The 22,673-nt window shown below is 39.4% G+C and overlaps 1 protein-coding gene across 7 annotated transcripts in view; it reads right to left on the reverse strand.

The window, feature by feature from the left end:
- anks1b (ankyrin repeat and sterile alpha motif domain containing 1B) overlaps positions 1 to 22,673 on the reverse strand; it is a 134,598-nt gene that overhangs the window by 17,443 nt on the left and 94,482 nt on the right. For all 7 annotated transcript variants that reach the window (XM_056747552.1, XM_056747548.1, XM_056747550.1 and 4 more), the window contains 4 exons: positions 20,000 to 20,072; positions 17,322 to 17,428; positions 11,892 to 11,990; positions 10,226 to 10,378 (listed from right to left, as the gene is read on the reverse strand). In XM_056747552.1, the coding sequence (XP_056603530.1) occupies positions 10,226 to 10,378; positions 11,892 to 11,990; positions 17,322 to 17,428; positions 20,000 to 20,072 (432 nt within the window). The remainder of the gene's footprint in view (positions 1 to 10,225; positions 10,379 to 11,891; positions 11,991 to 17,321; positions 17,429 to 19,999; positions 20,073 to 22,673) is intronic.

The following is a 22,673-nucleotide window of genomic DNA, read 5'->3' on the forward strand; positions in this document are numbered from 1 at the left end:
CAAACGAATCAAGCCAATTGATTGTACCTCAACAGCATGAAGAAGAAAAACACGGCAGGTTTAAATTTTTTCTAGCGTTACACGCTTGCCTTCTCGTTTCACTCTCTCTTATTTTCTCACACACACCTACGCATTGTTGCACACTAACCCACAGACTTGTCAGACAAAGAATGAAACTGCGTAACATGTACAAATCAAGCAATGTTTATTCAAAAATGGAACATCTGTGTTTTCATGTGAATAATAAAGAGTTGGGATGTGAACTATTTTCTAGGGCAATAAATATATTTTTATTGCGGGTTGCGTAATTCACACTTGTTGTAAGGAAACCCTGAATATTTAGGTTGGTTATGGATTCCTATGACTCTGAGAGGAATTATTCTTAGAGGCGTTTACGTAAGATGCATACTTGTATTGCAAGAACTGAGTGCACTGAATGGGAACAAAACGCAAAGTTCTTGAGACACGTTTTATAAAGTTGGACTATTTTTAACTGTGTGATGCTGTACAATGTCTGAAGACATTAGTCTAAATGTCCATGACTGTTTAATATAACATTTAAAATATATAAAAAATACTCACTTACTAGTAAACACATACTAAGTAGGTCACTTGATAAAAGAAAAACAAATGAGCCCTTAATCCAACATGACTCGAACATCTTTCCAAATGAATCTCATTAATATTATGATGTGAAACATGCCTATTTGTGGTGCTTAAGAATCTCTAGTCTTAAGTCTGCGCCACCGTTGACAGTGACATAAGGACCAACAGCAGGCAGATCAACAGCATCAGACCGGCAGCTCTGACACATCCTGCACAGCACTAGACTGATGATTGGATCCAAGCTTTAAAACACCACGGGATAAAACAGCAGAGGGTCCGGAAGTGTCCTCACATGATGCCTGCGCCCTACGCAGATTGATAGGTCTTGCTTTTATGTTTTTAAATCTGGTTTTAATGTGAGCTCTAAAATGAGTGTCACTGACATTTACAGTCTCAGAATCGTGTCGTAATTATGTAATAATATTTGCGAACCATTTGAAAATGTGAAATGTGATCTTCATTATAAAATCTTTGTTACGTCTGGCCATTACATATTAAAGTTTGCCTTCAATTGTGGGAACTACTCTTAAATTGAAAGGTTTAAATTGAATCATTAATTCATTAAATAATTGCACTTATATACTACTATTATAGTAATATTGGTGGAATTTTTTTATTGGAAAAAAGCACACTGATACAATTAAAAAAATAAGATAAGAAATCTTCTTCACCATTTATTGTTGACTTGTGTCTTTTGCTTGAGTGAAATTTCATGTTTTTCACAAGTGTACGTGTTTTGCATGAAATGTGTGTTCTTGGAACAATTTTGTGTGAATCCCATGTGAAACCCATGGGATAACGTGTAAAAACGTACATGTGGAACATCAGTTTGTTTATCTATACACAGATGCAATCAATTAAATTAAAAAATAAATTACAAGTAAAATATTTTAAATTAAAAATTAACTTTATAGAAAAAACAGTCAGTGTAAAATCTAAACTGGTACGGAGAGGAGGATTCTGGGATGTAACGTGGAGTTTTATCTCTACAGTTTGTTTTAAGAAGGATTCCATGTTCTTGCACCAAACTGCAGATCTCGTCTTTATAATCCAATAAACTAAACATGAGTGGAACGGAGGGGAAATAACTTCTGCTCTGATTGGACAAGACTGTGGAGCCATTGCAAAATAAATGATCAAAAGTTAAAATATACACTGTGGTGTACAGGCACATAAACACACACTTTGGCGAGGAATGTAAGCTCATACTGTGTGTTTTCAGCAGAAACAGCTGTTAATGGAACACTGTTCTGCCGTAGCCTGTCTGTCTAACACCAATGTTTGACATAATTACAGCCAATGAAAAACATTGTATATTTAAAAACTCACACCCAACAATAGATTTTTCAAGCAGCGCTGTCAGCACTAGTCCTATGAAGTAACTTGATTTAGATTCAGCCATCAGTGACAACTAAAGCGTTAAATCGGCAACACTTGTCAGTAATGTATCCCAACTCCACACTGCAGTGCTGTACCATCGTACTCATTAATGTTAATCTGTATCAGTGTGTGAAACTGCGCCATTTCACATTCCCTTCACAAAAAAAACATCTGGAACTATTGTAGACCAGATAAAAGTTCCACTTCTTTAAGGCCCACCTCAAAAAATCCCCAAAATCTAGCCTCCGGCAAAGTTAAGACAAGTTTGAATTGTTTCGTAAACACTTCCAAGCTTATTGGCTGCTTAATTTTACACCTAAAATCTCATCCACATGTGAGGAGCAGAACCGAGATCTCTTACAATATTGACTTTAAAGTTCTTTTTATTACTTATAAAGCTCTAAACGGTTAAGCCCCTACCAGAGAATCTTATAAGCCATCACGCTCTCTTAGATTTCAAACTGAGGACTTTTGATAACACCTCGAATAACTAAATCCACCGAAGGGGGTAGAACTTTCTCATACGTAGAACCTAAACTCTGAAATAGCCTTCTCGATCTATTCGAGGGTCAGACACACTCTCCCAATTTAAATCTAGATTAAAGACAAATTTTGTTCACATAAGCAATTAATTCATAATGCTAAATAAACTAATTTATTAATGAACAGCATCTACGCAAATTAATCACTTTTGCCACCTTCCCCTGCCTCAGGATGCCCATCCCGAGGTATGGAGAGATTACGCCAGGACCAGATGAACGTCATATGCCCATCCCTAACTAGAGATTACGCCATCCAAACTCCATCTCAGGCAATTTCATCACTACCCGAGAGCAAAGTGACCATCTGACCATCCCAGCTCCAGCAATTCCCTCCCCAACTAAGAGCAAAAACGAACTAATTGTCACATTAATGCTAAATTTACAATGATTAGTATTAAATAAATTTATTATGAAGTTCCTCTGTTGCCTGATATCGATGAAAAAAATATATAAAATAAAAAAGACAAATTAGACCCAAACAGTTTCAACAAATCACAACTAATAAACTCTACTTATTCTTAATAAACATTTACTCTTTTAAGCAAGTAACTGAGTGCAGCTGTGACACCTCAGAGGAGATCTGGCCCTCCCGCCTGAGATTGGTTTCTCCAGAGTTTTTTTCTCCTCCATTTATTAATCATTGGAGTTTGGGTTCCACGCCATAGGGCATTGTTGTCTGGCTTGTTCCCCGAGAGACTGCATTTATTAGATGTTATTAAATAGTACTTACTAGAATAATCTTGCTTTTTCTATAAACACCATGCACTGAGCTGTGTTTTACATTTTCTGTGTTTTTCCGTTTTCTCCTTTAAAGCTGCTTTGGAACAATCCACATTGTAAAAAGCGCTATATAAATAAAATGTAATTGAATTACAATGCACCGGAGTTGATCCAAAGCGCAGCCGGTCCCACGATCATTATGCACCGCAGCCTCACTGCTGTTCTGTCCTGATTCTTTCCCTCATCGCTGACTGCAGAACGCAGCTAATGCACCTAATGGAGACGTCTGCCTGACTCTTCATTCCCATGCGTAATCATCCTCGCCGATCCGTACCATCTACAGATTACGCAGCCGTGAGTTTATACCGCACCTTTGGCCTCAGAAGGGCAAGCGCGCACATGCACGCAACTGCTGGAATGCACATGGGTAGATGGCGCGCAACATGTCCAATCAAAATCAAGACTTGTATTTAAAATGTACGAGGATGTATAAGAAAATATACATGTTTTGTATATTTCCACTCATTATTTTTGTAATATTTCTGTTACCTTTTTAATAGCCTTTTCGCATTCAAGTTTATTGTCAATAGCGATAAATATGTTTTTAAAAGTCTCAATTATGTGGTCATATAAGCATAATGCGTAACTATTCAACCAAATAGGTGTTTAATATTTAGAATGACACCAAAAAACATATTTACACATTTCAGTATTTCACATCAACTTTCCACATACGCAGACTTTAACTTGAACACATTTACTTGCGTGAACGTAACATCGCATAAACTGAACATTTTGACAAATTGCAAAAGTGTTAAAGAAGCTTCTCCGCGAAGTCGTCAATGAAGGACAGATTACTAGCTGATATTCAAACAAATAAATGCAGAGAGAACAGTAAGGCAGAGGTATTGTTTTGCAGAAAAAGCAGGTCTAAAAGCAGCGTACGCTGCCTGCCCTACTGCAGCAAGCGCGGAGAACAAAAGCTTTAACGGTGCATTAATCTTAAAAACATCTAGAGGCAGCACGATCCCCCCATAATCCACCATCTGCCTCGCTCTTCTAGTGCGAGTGACTTACCCAGAGTTTCAGTGCCTGGGAGCAGAGCGTCAAATCTTCAGTTCCCAACCGTCCGAGAGCTCTTTTGAGGGTCCTGACTTCCCTTGACCAGCTGCCTCAACTCTCTGCTTCTCTCATAAAACACTGTGACGTTCCACCTCAACCCCTTTCTTTTCCCTTTCGTTTCTGAGGCTCTTAAACCACAGTGGTTCTGGCCACAAGCGTTCTCTCTTTCTCCAGCAACATCGGTTTGAGCACGTCACCCCCTCTATCTTTCTGTCTCATTTGCTCGCTCTCCGCTCCGAGCTCCTCTGCTCTCCGCCTGGTTACTATGGATACTCCGCTCCCATCCAGAGGCGTTCGGAGTGCGGTGCAGGTAAGCGTCCGCTCAGCTCGTAAGCAGTGCTAGTGTGAGACCGGAGGCTGTGAGCCCTTGACAGGCTCTTTGCTTTCTCCACCTCAATCTCCAGTATCTGTTCCTCCCTCTCTCTCTCTCTCTCGCCCGCTCACTCACTCTCCTCCATCGAAGCCTTATTGTTTAACCAGCTCAGCACCAGCGCTGGCGCTCTACACTGCAGTGGAACTTCTTTCATGCGCTTTTTAACACAAGCCGAATGTTATCGTATTCGACCAGCCGAGGTCAGCTACACTTAGGACAGAATTAGGAGATTGCTTCTGAAAGGGTTGCAAATAGATTCAATGGATTTAATAAAATGCATCTAATTAGATAAGCTTGCACAGATAGGACAGACAAATAAATAGCCTTATGAACTATTCAAATAAAAGGCGGCAACCTATTCTTGTACCTTTTGGTCATTAGGAAAAGACGACTTAAACCTAAAGTTGACAGGTTTTGCTAAAACCGTCAAAATAAATTTAATAGACTTGCATTGAGTTTTTTTTAATCAATATGTAAATTTACTAGAATAAAGCGCATGACCTTTGCTATCACGACGCTTTACTAATTAGGCTACAAAATACCATCTCTTGTTTACTTTTGTAAATAAAAAACACCACATAAGCATGCACATCAACTGTATTACTTTTATATGCTTTTGAAAAAAATATATGAAAAGTCGTCACACCTAAGCTCAGTCAATTTGAATAGACTTTCACCAAAAGAAAAAAGAAAGTCTGTTCATTTTTTGTACTTTTGTACAATGAACAATTTCCATGTTGAGTCACTAATGTCCAAAATGTCTTGGGTCCTGATGCAAAACCACTTGAGAACAATTTTCATATTTTCTGAATACGTGGTGTGAGCTTGTGTGTTTAAATGTTGAACATATGAGCATGTCAATAAGCCTGATGCCCATAAATTACTCATTTTAAGGAATTTCTGGTCCAAAACGACCTATTTCGCAGTCTGTCGCTCATTACATAAAAACACAATAAGATTAAACAATGTTACAAGTGACCAGACTATTCCAGAGTGCCGTCTAATGCATGCAAGTACATGTTTACAGTCTGAAACTCAAGCCCCCGCCCTAGGAGCCTCATGCTTACTACTGTAAATCTATTTTATCAACCTGCTTAGGTGGCTGTCTTTCTGAAATAGCCCTCTCATGAGCTGCTGGGAGGCGTGAGGGTTCATCTTGATGCCCGACAGCCGGTTCTGTACTACAGAAAAAATCTGAGCCCATTACCCACATTAATAAAACTAGACTGACATGTGGTTAAAATGTGCGTCAGTATGCGTCAATTCAACACATGAACCCCTCGGGTCTGTACACCCACACTTACACACTCTCATACACAGCGCAGCACGCACATTTCATATATACAGCACGGACCTCAACGCATATTGACGTTAAAGAAAATCTTTTATCATGCCGGTAGGAAAGCACAGGAAAAAATGTGTGTGTGTTTGATGAGCCTGCTGTGTTAACGAAGGCAGTAGCCATCTGCTAGAGTAAGAAAAGACAGTTTGCAAGCTGTGCGTTTGGAGAGGCGACAGGAAGTAATAAAAGTAGAAACACAACATAAAGGACATGGCAACTCATAACACACAGACACACAAACGTAGTCTGCAAATCGAAAACATCGGACCACGCACACTTAAAGGATACATGCCCTTACACACTTACACGCGTACGAACACGTCAGTTTTGAATCATCTGTACTTCGTGCAGGCCGTCTCTATGGTAACTACCACTAGCAGTCATGGCAACCGGGTAACAGTTGTCAAAAAAAAGAGCTAAACTATTATTACGAGCAAAAGACTTCTGACCGCCTACCAACGGGGCCCTACAACAGCAAGCCTAAACCGGCATACCAACGGGCTGCTGTGACACATAACAAGTGGTATTTAAGTGTATTTTTATGTTATAGTAACATTTAAACTGCTCTAAAAATACATATTGTGAACAACTGTTCTATTGCAAGATTGTTATGTAATGTAGGGTGAAAATGTTTATTGAAGTACTGTACAAATTATTATTTTTATCTTTCCAAACCGGAGCCCTGTGCTTGAATCTCTAGAAACATAGCATGCATCTGATGGAGGTCAACCCTGTTCACTCTCCAACAGAACATCAGAGCTCAAACCGGACGTTTTTGTAGATCAACAGTAAAATCAAAGTACATTTATTGGAATATGAATTTGTTTAGAAATGCGAGTATGTGCGTGTGTGAGAAACTAGATGGAGTGGGGAATGCAGACATGTTCAGCCCTGTTATGAATATTAGCACATGAATGGCCTGTGGTAACCCCTAAGGATGGACACGCACCGATACATACAGGCTCTTACATGCTCGGAGTGGAACTAAAATACTGCACATAATACATGACCCACAAATAAAGAAGAGCACCAAACCGCTGATGGTTGGCATTTATTGTCAGCTGGCTTTGTTTAAAGAGGTTGTTTGCTTCAAGTGTCAAGATGAATTACTGCAAGTCAACACTGTTTAAAATCAAAATCTAGAATGTCGTCTTCTTTCAATCTTCATACAGACAAATGAACTGCTGGTATATTTCTTCAATTAATTTCATGTAATCCAAAAACAAAAACTGAAATTGCGATTTCTGCCAGCTAAACCTCAAATATCTAAAAGCAAGATGTGAGATGTGTAAAACAAATGTGAGATTCGAATAAAGACAAAGCTGAGAAATGTTATGCACATTTCACACACACAGTGCAAAATATGGACATTTCTGTATATTTAACGCACATCATTAACTTTGGCAGTGATTTTTTGCCTTTGATATTCTTTAGAGTTCTGGAGCCACCTAGTGAACAGAACGTGCATTGCAGCTTGTGAATCAAACAGCCCTAGAATGCAGGAGGCTCCGTTTCTTTGGCATAAGAAAAAAGCAGGTTTGCTACTTTTTTATTGGAGGAAATATTAGGCTTCAAGAACTTCTGATTGCAGAGAGAAATCAAATATAACAGATTGAAACCCCCCAAAACTGTAGCATAAATACAACAATAGGCCACAATTCTAAATACATGAGGACACTACCCAAATTATAGGGTTTGGGTATTAGGCCCCTTACTTCAGTGAAGACAGATCTCAATGTTTAGCATTCTTGTGGGCTTACAACCTTATGGTAAGAGTTTAGGAAGGGCCTTGTTCTGTTCCAGCATGTCACTATGTCTATGCAAATTGAGGTCTATATAAGAAATGGATTACTGTGTCTGGTGTGGAAATCTGGCATGCACAAAGCCCAGATATGAAGATTAATAAAGACCTCATGCCCCAATACAAAATCCCCAGAGTCGTGTTCCAACATCTAGTGCAAAGCTGTTATAGCAGCAAAGTAAGGGCCAGCTTACCACTAAATGTCCAACACTTGGTTTCATTTATTGAATGCGCCATCAGAACACTGACAATGTGTCTGTGTAGTCGGCCGATTAAGAAGTTTACAGAATACAGTTTATGGTGTGTACATTACTTTACAGATGTTACGTTAAGTACAATAGGCCTGAGAGTTCTGTGCTGCATCAGGTCTCTCTTTTTTTTCTCTTCTAGACTCATTTCCAGCAGAGATGTTCAGGTTGGTGACTCGAGAGACAGAGGCGGTCTGTGATCCGTCAAAAGCAAGACTCATTAGAGGAAGTTCAGAACATGTTTTTCTGTCAAATGTTTTCAACACACACAAAGGATGAACATTTATAGCTCCATACAAATCTCTAAAGAAATTCACTCAAAAAATGACACTTCTATCAATTGCTCACTCAACTTCATGTCCTTCTGCAAGGTAAAAACTGAGACACTGTTAGCTACCAAGCACACATAATTACATAGTACGTCGATTATTTAATTTCACTTGCATGGTCACAACAAACATTTCTGAGAGAACACCTCCGATAATCACATAAACCCATCAACACCTACAGAAATACAAATTTTCATCTCTTTGGCTCCCCCTTGTGGGCAAGCCATATGTTTATTCCCACTGCAGCATTCTAGTTACTTTCCACGGTGAGTGGGTGTGAGGTTTTTTTTTCTTCAAGAGCTGAAGAAATCGCATCCCACATTATTATATAATCTCCTCTCGGCTTCTCTCGGTTTCTTTTTCTCTCTCAGTTGAAAATGGAGTGAAATTAGCATACGTGAGGCTGTAATTAGAGTCGCTTAACAGAAAATCTGTTAAAGCTACGTGTCACGTGATCTCACTATCAGACATGCCATTTAGTCTTAACCAAACACGGAAAAAAATCCATCAAGCCGTTATAATTTCACTTTGACACATGGAAGCTGCAGAAATCACTATAAATATTTTCAAACAGATATTATGTATCCAGAGTCGACCGAAACTCTACTAAAGCAACACGACCAATAGGACGTCAGAACGATTATGTGTTGTTTCAGAGCTCCTCTAGCAAATCTTACTTTAAAAGACTGCTTCATCCAACCCGCTAATCCAACAATAACAGTATATACAGTTTAACACCCCGTGTATGTGTATTTATACAGTATGACACACTTCACCCAAAAACGTATTTACACATAAATTGTTTTTTAACAGCATGCATATTGGTAAATAAGAAAACAATTTAAATTGTTGGTATAAGCTTTTATCTGAACATTTAAAATGATTAACAATAAATATACAAAGCGTATATTGTGACTTTTTGGCTTCAGTGGAACATGTCCATAGTTAACATGATTGGAACTATACTTTTGTGCTTAATGTACATACAGAGTTTCCATAACTTTGACTTATGCATTTTCATGACTTTTGTGCATCATATGTTATCACTAGATAAACATACAATCATTTTATAGAGACCAAAGTTATTACCAAGATGCGCCACTGACGTTACAATGAATGGCGAGGAATGGAATGCTTAATATGGCCGCTCTAACTAAGGAAGTCCCTCCTTCCAGTAAAACGAGCCAATCATCAATCAGGAAAGACTGCGCAGACCTGTGAGCAGGCGCAGTAGATGAGTTGACATCGAATAAGGTGAGTTTAAGCGCAATTTAAGCTTAGCAAACCAAAGTTATGATACTGTTTATGTCATGTTTAATTATTGATCAAAAATATATTGTTTAATTGTGATTTTTGCCAGGGATTCTAGACATATCTGCCTTCCCCCGTTCAAGTAGATTAGACTTTGGACTTGCTATGTAGGAAATAACTGCCCAGAGGCGTTGCGAATATGGCTGCCGAGTGGCACGACTTCCGTATATGGACTTTGATAGAAACTGCACTTAACAAAGAGCGATTTCTAAGAGAGATACTTTTTTTTAGAAATACGCATAACTATGACTCTTTAGGATATTATTACTGTCACCCGATTTAGAAAAATCATGGTGTATTTACAGTTTGAGTTCCAAGTAAGGGAATCCTGGACATTTGAATAACATTCACGATACACTAACTTGGAAAACCGGTCTTTGGCAACTCGATTTCATCATCAAATAGCAACAAGCAGGAGGTCAAGAGAGCAGAAATTGCTTGAAGGACTTACGTTGATGAGCTCGATCTCCCAGATCTTCTTGACAAGCTCCATTGAGGTGTAACCATTAATGAGAAAAGATTTGGTGTAATCTCCAAGCTCAAGAGACTCCAGCCATTCAGCCACTGAAGTGGGGTTATTTCCATCGTAACCGATGGGTCGCACCTTGAAACACATAAAAAAAAAACGTATTAAAATGACAATTTGAGCATCAAAACATGTTAAGACTATGATTATAATGAGACTGGCATTATTATGAAATCAAGAATATATGTGGACAGATAAAGTAAAGAGAACAGTGGTGTGTTTTTGCAGCTCAAATTGCCGCCCTTGTCATGGCTACAAATCCCAGGGATGCTGATCAAAAATGTTTATACTTTGAAAGTGCTGTAAGTTGCTTTAGATAAAACCGTCTGCCGAGTGCATAAATGTAAATGTTGAGAGAGAGAGAAGCCATCAGCTAAGCAGAGAGTGAAAGTGCTGACTGCCGATGAAAAGTTGACTTTTTCCTCTTTTCACAGCGAGACCTCGTACAGCATCTCTCTCCCACACACACACAATTTTCCTACATGTCATCTTAAATTCAATGCTTTTTTAAAGTCTTTTTTGTGGTTTGTGTGCTTTGGAGTTGGATGACAAAATGCTCCTCACCCACACAAACACATTAACATAGCTATCCAAATGTGAACATATTGTTTCACAGACCTCTACTGTTTTCACATAAAGAAATGTAACTAGATATTCAACAACAGGTCTCAGTCTAGTTCTGCGCATTTATGGTGTATCCAGAACGCGTGCATTCTGATGGGAAGTATTTTCTTGAGAAACCATAACAATGCAAAAAAGGTTTATTTGCAAAAACAGATAATTCATAATAAAATCAAGTTTTTATCATGTGAACTGTTCGTTTTTTTATTATTACTTACTCAAAACAACCCAACTGTCGTTTGATTGATATTCATTAAAATGCACTATAAAAAGTTTTTTTAAGTTGTTTTTGCTATTTTACTTTTCAAATATAAATTGCTCTACTAAACTAGCCTACACTACAGCTTTGTATATGTCTTCTCATTCTATGCGCCTATGTCCTTTAAGAGATTGTGAAGGAGAGAGGAAGTTGAAGGTTATTGGGACATGGGATACATTTATTTGATATCAACTCCCTTGCAAACACACACACACACACACACTTGAAAAGTGAAAATGCAAAGAGCTGGATTACTGTAGTCGGGGTCTCCGGGGAGGGTGGATGTCATGTAGAAATGTAATCCACATCATGCACATAAGAATCACATACAGAATGCAAACAAGCATGTTTCACAACGCTATTCGTCATTCAGTGCCATTGTTTATATGTAACCTTCCTTTTGAGATCCCAACAACTCCAGCATTTACATAATATCTTTATATTTACATTATATTCAATTAGTACTGAGCATTCTGATTGCAGCCTCACTAAAATGTTTTCTGATTTGATTTAAGACATTACAGGTCAGAAATTGATGATACAATAAAATAATAATGTGCATTAAGTGCATCGGTTCATTGCTTATTTGAAAATCTCACTTCATTATTGCAAGCGCTCTTAGAAGCTTATTAAGGCTTATTGTAAAAAAAAAACACATTATGCTTGTGTTGAAAGAGGGATTAGGGGTAGAAAGATGATGTCTGTACTCACCCTGGGCAGCAGACGAATGGCCTGCAGGAGCCGCTGTCTGTGGGCGGAGTTTAAAATCCCGATCTCCAGCAGGTCCTGGTCCTCAACCACATTACTGCCCTGAAGCATAAAACAATCTAATTACAATAATTATCATTAAATGATTTATATTATCAATTATACTACGTGCCTGGAGCTTTTTAATTGCTTGACAGTTTTACTGTATATACAGTAGGCAGCAAACAATATCCTAAAGCATCCTAACAAGAGTTGATGTGCATAAACGGAAAAAGCACAAGCTTACGCCAACACAAATAGGGCTGTAGACGGTTTCATAGGACCTGCGCGGCCTGGACTGTAGTTAACTTCCGGTCTGTGTTTGTTTATCGGTCTGGCTAGAGTCTAAAAATATAACTACTTACATTTAACTAAATTGATGATAATATTCATTTATATAATAAAACATTTTTTTATTAAATAAGCAATTTGTTGAATTTTGTTGTATGTTAATCTTATTAAATAAACAATTTGTTAAAGGGTCCTGTAGTTTTATTGCGTTTAAAGAAACCGTACGGGACATTGACATCTAATGCTTGTGCTTGGTATCTAAGTCTAAACTCAAAATATTGGAGAGGCAAGTATAGCCAAATAACAGTTCTTCTCGGGTTCTTTGCATTTTATCAGAAATAATCTACAGGTACTCTATAATTTGCGATTGTGTACCAGAAGTTAAAGGTACAGTTTGTAGAATTCACCGCTAGAGGGCGCACGATCAAAACAACAACTATCGCGTATGAATGATGGGATATGTTGTCTGCATCTCCACTGCTGATGGTACCGCAGATACATCAATCAGACGGGAACGAGAAATCATGTTAGCGGAAGAGGTAAAGTAATTAAGTTTTATTAATGTTACGTTTGATGATATAATTTTATTTCATTATAATGAATTAGACCCGAGTAATGTAAGGTTTAAAACTAAATTGTTAGTCATAGATGTTACAGTGTCACGGGGTTGCTACGTTAGTAAAGGCGGAAACGAAGGGTAATGCCGATATGATGCCATTGACAGGTAACTAAACGGCCCCGGTCCACTGTTTAGAATGGAGATATTCTCAGGATTTAAAAGCAGTTGAATACATCTGAAATATTGTAAGTACTCAGCTGAAAAATATATATAAAATTGGCCAAGTAGTTTTGGGATATTTTTACTGCAAAATTCTTACAAACTGTACCTTTAAGGACAGTCCACGAACGTGCCCATGCACAGTAATGTTTGTTTATGCTATTGCTCTAAACTGTCTATTAAACCACTTCTAGTCATGCTGAGTTTCACCTTTAATGACCTTCGCTCAACTCCAATCAGACCAATCAACTTCCTTTCCAACAGAGCGAGAAACCCACAAACACTATCAGTAACAAACACACACATTGAGGACCTCTCGCAATGATGCACATTAATACAACAATGTTTACTCCTCTAGCCCTAACATAAAGAAATTAGTTGATTTAAAGCAAAACCAGATTTGGCGGATTTTTGTGTCTGTCTCTACCCATTAAAGTACATTTCCTTACTGGATTGTTTACCATCTCAAGGGGAAACAAAGAGATACATTGAAATGTAAGAAAATGTACAAGAGAACAATGTGTAGACATGTAAGGAAGTGTATGTTGCTCTATAAAGCTGGATAACCTTGGCAGTCTCATTTAAGTATGGCTCCATTGAGAGCCATACAGCTCTAGAGAAGGCTAGAAGAGATTAGATCGATTTCAAGTGTTCCAAACGGATCACTTGTAGATCTGCACACTACGCAGTATATGTCGGAAAACTGCCTACTACAACATTTATGCATTATTCAGTGACAGAAAATATTTATCAGGTGGTGGTATGCAACACTGTTGTGACGTGTCCTCATTTCGTTTCATGTTTAATTCAGCATGCCACATCAAATTATCATCTTGGAAATAAATTCAATTATTTCGCTTTTTGCCAATATCTCTGAATGCATCGACAGACAAATAGAGTAAAGGATGTGAAGTGATGGCAAAACAAACACCATCCCTCAAAGCAAGCACAGTAAGATAAATGACCGGCGCAACGTCAGTAAATTGTTCATCCCAAAACTCCCAGAAGTCCTTAACAGAGGTGGATCTCCCACTCGCACACAGAATATGAACATATCTCAAGATGAGTGCACTGTTTAAATGTTCACTTTTCAATCGATTTCAACTGGATGTTGTGGCACAACATTACCCAGCACATCTGACCTCTTCTCATGACAAAACTTCACACTGCCATTTTTAAATATATTATCATCCATTTGAAGAAAAAGAAAAGCCATCAAATTCAGATGAGAAGCTTTACAACCCCAGCACTTCTGAAGGAACGCAGTAGAGCTCTATCTAATATTAATTTTATCTGAAGGGTTTTCAAAAACTCAGTTCTACAGAGACCAGAGAGAGAGGGAGATGAAGCGAGTGTGGCTTTGTGGTTGATCTAGATAACAGGGCATAAACATTTAAAGTTTAAATTCTGTCATCATTTACTCATACGTATGCCATTCCAAACCTGTTATTTCCACTTAGACTTTGTAAGACTGTTAGTTGCTGTTTTCAATTTACATACCGTAAATAGGAACTGATGCTTTTGAAGCATTCACCCAAAATTTTTAATTCTGTCTTCATTTACTCACCCTTGAATTGTTTCAAATCTGTATCAATTTATTTGTTCTGATCAAAACAGAGATATTTGGAAGAAAGCTTCTTATCGAACAGTGATTGGCCGCCTTTGACTACCACAGTAGGATGATTTGGAAGATTTGTAACAACTCGAGAGTAAGTAAATGATGACAGAATTAAAATTTTTGGGTGAAGTGCCTCTTAAAGCTTCAAACATATTTAAAGCCCAACAAATATAAGTCTCTCTCAGTTAACTTTGTGTACGGAACAGAAGAGAATGTATGCATTTATATTGCATTTTCATCTACCCATCCAACCTTTAATAGGTGTGATTCAAGAAGAAACTCCATTACAGACAAGACGTTAAATCAATCAGATTATTTTGATTTATTGAAAAGATCCCACTTGAAATCTTTAGATCCATCAGCGAATCCTTTAGCTGGATAGAAAGCCATCAGTTTGGTAGAACTTGGCAAATTGTACGTTTCCAGGTATTCAGTTTGATGATGCCAGTGGTACATCTCACCTTTGTGTGTAATGTCTAGAAAACAGACAACTGATGTGATATCACAAAGATATGTTCTCATTGCTCTGAGGAAATATAAAAGTTCTTATTTTTCTCACTGTGAGCACACTAAATAAAGTTTTGTTGAGTCTTAAGCTCTCGGATAAGGTCATGTTCAGGATTTTTAATAGCTTGCAGGCAAAATCGTCAATGCTGGCATTACGGCAGGTGTTGACAAATCAGCATTGCTCTCAGGAGGTTTTTAACACTATTAAAACTGATAAGAACGCTCCGCAGGGAAACAGAGTAATTCATTTCCATGACAACAGTAAGGAAGGAAATGCACATTTTTTGCATTTCTATAGCTAATATGCCCTGTATTCCTCTCTCTATCTCTATCTGCTGTTGCCTCGGCAACCGCAGGAATGGATGCAGGTCAGGGCTGGGGGAGGGTGATCAGCATTGGCAACTAAACACTCGCAAAGCGACTTATTACACGCATAATGTGTGCATGTGCTTCTGAGCTGATTCAATCAGATTCGGTAAATATGTTTAAGTCCTAGCTCTATGGTCCCGAAGTTCAAAGCAGTTTATATCTGTATACGCAACGTAGTTCCCATTGGTCTGTGCCATCAGTTGCAAAAGTGTGACATCTGTTCAATTATTGGATTGGATTCAATTTATTGTCATTACACATGTACAAGTACAATGCAATAACTGAATCTCACTAAAGCACACAATGTATTTTGATGCGGGTAACTATTATATACCTGCAGCAGCAGAAGTGTCTGTCTGAAGATCTTTTCACAAAGGTGGATTCATTTTGAAGAGGAGTTATTTCAAAACCGTTTTAGTCACAGCTTGTAACAAATTTAACAGATACATTGGCAGAACCATAAATAATATAAGTGAATTCAGCTAACAGTATGTCAAGACATTTACTCAGAATATGTTCTAGAAGCTTAGACAGTTGTCTTCATTGGAATATAAAATTCAGTGAAAAGACATTAATAAATTTTAAAGGTCGAGAAAGTTTATAGAGGTCCTACTATAGCTGTTTCAATAAATACTGTATAAACTTAATCACAATTTCTTATAAAAGAAGTACTACAGAAATAAAAACAGAAACTAATAAGACACTTGTTAAAATAATTAAAGATATGGAACTGTAAAATAAAAGTAGATTGTATTTACAGATACATTTTTCAAGCTTGGCAAATCTAAGCTCAGTCTATGACATTAATAACTGTGACATTTCTTAGATTTCTTGTTTCTCAGAACAAAACAAATGTTTCCATTTGCTTTCAATTTCATTTCATTGATTTCTTAGATCAAAATGGATCATTTTGCAAATGGATGATGTTGCTTTCAGTAAGGGTGAGTTTAGAGAACATACTGTATCTTAAATGAAATTGTTTTTTCTAACCCTTTGGCAAACAGCATGAATATTTTTCTTGTTTTAGACAAAGAAAAAATAACTTTTGTTATATGTACATGCATGAAGTTTTTATTTGTTTGTTTGTGCAACAGTAAATGTTTAACATTAAACACTTTAACATCAACAGGTGTTTTAGTGTGCCGAATCCCAGCATTTAGAGTAGTACACAAATGGACTTTTTCCTCATTCGCCTATGAATCTCTTCAACTACACTTTAACAGCCTGATTTATTTGTTGGTTCAAGTCGGACTCCTCCCCTAGACACTCACAAACGCACACTAGCCAAAGGTATGCATGCATTCGAACACACCCACGGTGGATATGTTTTCTGCATTGTCAGAGGAGTGACGCTGACCACGTGCTGGAATGCAAGGCTGTTTCAATGTGCACCCATGCAGCACTCTGAGGACATCACAAAGACTGTTTACAAGACATAAATGTGTACAACATAACATTTGCATAGTATCTATGTATATCCATAGATCTATAATATGGGTGGCCACTTATCAGCTACAGGTGTCTTTGAATTAACAAAACTCAAAACAGTCATCGAAACCAAAGATATTAGAATGAAATGAATTATTCAACTAAATAAATCTTATATTTCATAAACAATACATTCAAGAGACCCACTGTACAATGTAGCATTCACAAACGATCCTTTTTATTCTGACAGTGATATAACAACAGTCCAATCTCACTCTTCACCCAAAAAAGGTCAGATAGATCACATATCAAAACAGGTCACCTCCATCGTACAAACCGAACGAGATATCAAATAAAAATCGAGACCGAAAACTAGCTGCAGACAAAGTGAGGAGACACTCACCATGAACTGAACGTTGTCGAAGCCGTTAGCCAGCAGGTGGTTTTCATACTGCACCAGGCCGATGTTGTCCAACCATTGTCCCACAGATTGGACGGGGCAGCGGGGACCTATGAGAGGGTGGAGAGGGAGACGTTTAAGAAGTGAGTAGCCGTCCACCCGGTAACAGCGGCAGTCCGGTTGAGAGAGCTGGCACTGCCACATCATGTTCCGCGCGATGTGGCTGTCAAACGAACCCGCCATGCTCCCAGAGCTGGAGGACGCAAGCGAGGGAGAGGTAGAAAAGTGATCGCAGGGGTAAACAAAAAAACAGGGGTTTTAAAAACAGTTGAGAAAGGGAGAATACAGAGAGAAGAGGGTGTCCTCTCTTGAGGGTGAACGTTAGGGTCCGTGCTGGTGTAGAAGTACGCTGGCTGTGGAGGTCGACATTCTTAAAAGCCCCAAATTACATCCAACAAGCGAGGGTGGAAAAAGAGAGATGCGCGATCGCTAACCGCCGCGCTGCTTAACCTGTGTCTCAACGTGTGTGAGCGCAGGCATGTGCGTGTGTGCGAGAGCGAGCGAGTATGTGTGTGTGTCTGTGTGTGCGAGAGAGTGACAAAGAGAGAAGGGAGAGGAACGACAGCGTGCAGCTTGCTTGGTAGAATTCTCTTTCTCTAGCACTCCCACACTCATTTGTATGCTTCTGCGTCCTGTGCTCTCTCTCTCTCTCTCCCTCCCTTCTTTCCACTAGCTGTACCTCATGTTGCCGATAATAGCCATCAGATCAACCCCAGCCTTTTTGTCTGAGTGCAGAAGCTGCTGTTGCTCCTACACACACATACGCTGACACAGGCACACACAGTATGTGGGCGTCTGTGAGCACTGGAGGAATGGCAACACGAATGGGCTTTCTGTGGACAGCAATGCAAGGGACCACTGCAGAGGAGAGGAGGAAAATGAGAGAGGAGGAGATAAGAGAAGCTATGGAAGAGGGGAAAGGAGACTGTGTGATGTGGATGCGGAGGAGAAGGAGAGGTGAGGACATACGAGGAGCGACAAAAGGAGAAAAGAGGAAAGGAGACAGTGGATAGGTGAGGAGAAAAGAGGATAAGCAAGAAGTGAAAGGAGATAAGAATGGAAGAGGGGAGTGCCGAGCGAAGAGGAGGCAAAGGAAAAGCAGAGCCTTAAGAAGAGGAGAGAGGAGGGAAGAGCAGACAAGTAGGGGAGGAATGGAGATCAGAAGGTGCAGGAAAATTGAAAGGTGGAGAGGGAGGTAGTGGAGGAAGGGAAAAGTGGTGAGCAGATAGGAGGAGAGGCTAAAGTGATGGGAGATGAGACAAGTGGAGAGGATTGGAGAGATGAAATGTGAGGGAGAGGCGGCAGAGGAGAAGGCGAGGTGAGAACTTAAAACAAGAGGCTAAAAGATAAAAGAGGAGAGGAGATGAGAGAGGACACATGAAGAGAGGGGAGCCTTGGATGGAAGAAATTAAAGGAGGTGGAGTAAAGGGAAAGGTACTGTAAGGAGGAGGAGAGGAGAGAAGAAATGATAGGAGGAGGAAGAGAAGGAGAGGTGTATGGAAAGAGGAGAGGGGAAGAAGGAAAGAAAATAAACATGAGGAGAAGATAAGGATTAAAGAAGAGGGGAGGTGGAGAGGAGGTGGAATAAAGAAGAGGTGAGGTGGTGAGGAGACCAGAGGAAAGCCAACAGGAGAAAAGAGGAGAGGAGCCACTAGGGGAGGAGAATTGGTGAAGAAAAAGAGGTTAGGTGAGAGGAGACAATAAGAGGGAAGAGGGGTGAAGAAATGAAAGCGGCTGAGGAAAAGGAGATCCTAAAGAAGAGGAGAGGGAAGAAGAGCAGATAGCACAGGAGTAGAGGGGAGAACTGGTGTGGAGAGAAGAAATGAGGAGGTGGAGGAATAGGAGAGGTGAGGAGGCGAGGGGGTGTGGAGATATGATGAGGGGCTAAAGGAGATGGGAGAGGAGACAAGAGGAGAGGGGAGAGCTGGAGAGAAAAAACTAGAGGAAAAGGAGTGGATAGGAAGCAGAGGATAAGGAGAGGAGTGGAGAAGTAGGTGAGAGAAGGCAGAAGATAAAATAAGTGCTATGAAGAAAAGAGAGTTGCATAAGTAGAGAAGATAGGTCAAAAACAGGGAAATGACACGCAACAAACAATACGAGAGACAAGAAGAGAAATCAAAGGAGAGGAGCAAGGGGAGAGAAGAGGCAAGAAGAGTTGACAACAGGGAACGGCACATGGGGCCAGAGGAAAGTAGAGTTACAAAAAGAAAAGGCGAGAGGAGGCAAGAGAAAATCATACCAATGAAAGGAAAGTAAAGGACGACGATTGGCTCTGGAGAATTATAAATCAAAAGAGAGCCTCAGAAGACAGATTTACAGTCAGTGAAATGCTCTCTCTCATCACTGTGAGGAACAGAGCTGTCCCATGATCAGTGCTTAGAGGTCTGAACTATCCATCCACTGTCCCTCTGCTCTCATTATGACTACAGAAAACGCACAGTGACCCATGAAGAGGCCGCAAAGTATCCATGGTTACATCTAAGGTCTTTTGTCTTTGACACTACTAAAGGAAAGAATTCTGTTTTGTAAAGTTGCATCTTACACAAAAAGTACAGACCCCTCGAGGAACAGATATCTGTTAAGTGTAGTGTGGAAACCAAAACTATACAACACACACATACCTGAGTGAGACTCAGTAACCTCATCCACCTCTGTGCCAATTCCAGCACCTATGGAACTCATGATCTTGTCGATCTGTGGAGAGAGAATGAGAGAGAGAGATTTGTTGCAATGCATTATGGGATTGCCTCATCTACCAAGCACAAATGCAATTCGGCCGTAGAATGTAACAAAAACAAGTGTCTGGTAAGGCATCATAACCGAGTTGGAACCCTTTGGAAAAGCCGACGGGACGATTGCATGTGTTTGCGTAACGCCTGGCTCTCCTCCCTATTTTTAAATACTTTAAATGTGGCGTACCCCAATAGACCTTGTATCTTTTTCCCCACAAACCTAGTTCTAGTTTCTCTTAAACCCAAGTAATTATCCTCCAAAAAACGCTTAATTGTTGGCTAAACGCCGCGAGAGAATTGGGAATTTGAGGAAGGCAATTTATCAAGATCAGTTGTGCTGTGTCAGTTTGGAGAGAGAGCGCTCTCTTGATTAATGTCTCCTCATTAAGATGACAGTGATGTTCGCCGTTTCACATCCATTGAGCCGAACACCTGCCTTCAAAGAACAGCCCTCACTGTCTGCCAGCGGACCGAGGTTTACTTTAAAGAGCGCTTGGCTCGGAAGCCTCACATGAACGGATGTAGAACTCTCCTCTCTCACTCCTTTGATCAGTTATTTCTAATATATGTTCTCTTCTGAAGGCTTGACAGTTGGGTGAGGCTGGGAAGAAAATGCTGTGACGCATTAAATTTATGGACTGTGGAATATCTTTAAGTCCTCGTATGAAGAGGAAAGGTCTCTTAAAAACAGGCTGTATCTGAATAGAAGCGCTGACCTGAATGAGTTTCGGTTCTGAAGTAGAAGAGAGAGTTAGAGGCAGTAAATTGAAGCAGATCGAGTTGAGGCAGACGAATAACATAATACTGTATAAATCGTAAAGTTTAAATTTGCTTAACTGACGATTTTTGCAGTGTATGCTTTTTTTGTATCGTGTGCGAAAGAATGTGATGATGATACTATGATTTTTTTTATAAACCATGCCAAGTAAAATTGACCTTTCGTTTTGTTTATTAAAGTTTGTTATTTAATGCTTGTTTATTTTGCGTTTCTCTTTTTTTGGCCAACGAATCGCACTCAAAATGGTTAGGAGGCAAACGCTGTTGGGTTGAGAGTGTGCCTACAGTATTGTGGTTCTTAAGGCAAGATTTTAAACAGGCGCTGAATAATTTATGATGATATCATATGTGTAGTATCCACAAAATTTTTAGATTAGATTAGATTAGATTCAACTTTATTGTCATTACACATATACAGGTACAGTGTAACGAAATGTAGTTTAGGTCTAACCAGAAGTGCAATTAGCAAGTGCAGATATACAGTGTGAATAAATACAGAATACAATATTAGGGAAATAATTTACGTTGGGCATGTACTATGAAAATATGACAATCGGTATGTACTATGAACAATATATACAGAAGGCTATATACTGTGAACATTAATGTACAGGAGGTTATGAACAGATAACAATATAGACTATACAATAGTGCAAGTGACTTGAGTGTGCATTAGTTACAGACATTAGCTATTAAAGTTACAGTGCAGTAGATGAGTTAATGTGGTTATTAAAGTTACAGTGCAGTAGATGAGTTAATGTGGTTATTAAAGGTACGGTGCAATACATGAGTAGATGCAGATATACAGTCACAGTGCAGTAGATGAGTTAATGCAGTTATTGAAGTTATAGTGCAATAGATGAGTAGATGCAGTTAGTTATGCGATAGATGCAATAATGCAATAGATGAGTTACAGTGCAGTAGGTGAGTTAGTGCAGTTATTAAAGTTACAGTGCAGTAGATGAGTTAATGCAGTTATTAAGGTTACAGTGAAGTAGATGAGTTAATGCAGTTATGAAAGTTACAGTGCAGTAGATGAGTTAATGCAGTTATGAAAGTTACAGTGCAGTAGATGAGTTAATGCAGTTATGAAAGTAGTCCATTAGTGCAAATGAGCATTCAGTGTAATGTTCCTGGTGTGCAAGTGAGCAGTATAGAGTGCAAATGATGCGTGTAAACAGTCCGGTAGAGCAGATACATGAAGTACTGGTGTGTACAGTTCCGTCATGCATGGCAGCCCTGTAGTGCAATGTAAACATTGTAATAGCAGCATTAAGTTAAAGTTATGAGGGTAGTGAAATCAGTGGGGAGCAGAGTTCAATAATGAAACAGCTCTGGGAAAAAAGCTGTTTCCTAGTCTGCTGGTTCTTGCCCGGAGGCACCTGAAGCGCCTACCGGAAGGCAGGAGAGTAAACAGTCTATGAGCGGGGTGAGAGGAGTCCTTGAGAATGCTGCGAGCTCGACGCAGACAGCGTTTCTTCTGGATGTCCTCAATGGAAGGGAGTGTAGTTCCTGTGATGCGCTGGGCTGTTTTCACCACCCGCTGCAGTGCCTTGCGCTCAGCAACAGAACAGTTCCCGTACCAGACTGTGACACAGTTGGTCAGGATGCTCTCTATCGTGCAGCGATAGAAGTTCACCAGGATAGTTGAAGACAGTTGGTTCTTCTTCAGTGTCCTCAGAAAGAAGAGACGCTGGTGAGCCTTCTTGACCAGGCATGAGGTGTTGGTGGTCCAGGACAGGTCCTCCGAAATGTGGGTCCCCAGGAACTTAAAACTGGAAACACG

Source organism: Triplophysa dalaica, chromosome 5, assembly GCF_015846415.1.
Source record: "Triplophysa dalaica isolate WHDGS20190420 chromosome 5, ASM1584641v1, whole genome shotgun sequence".
Lineage (NCBI taxonomy): Eukaryota > Metazoa > Chordata > Actinopteri > Cypriniformes > Nemacheilidae > Triplophysa > Triplophysa dalaica.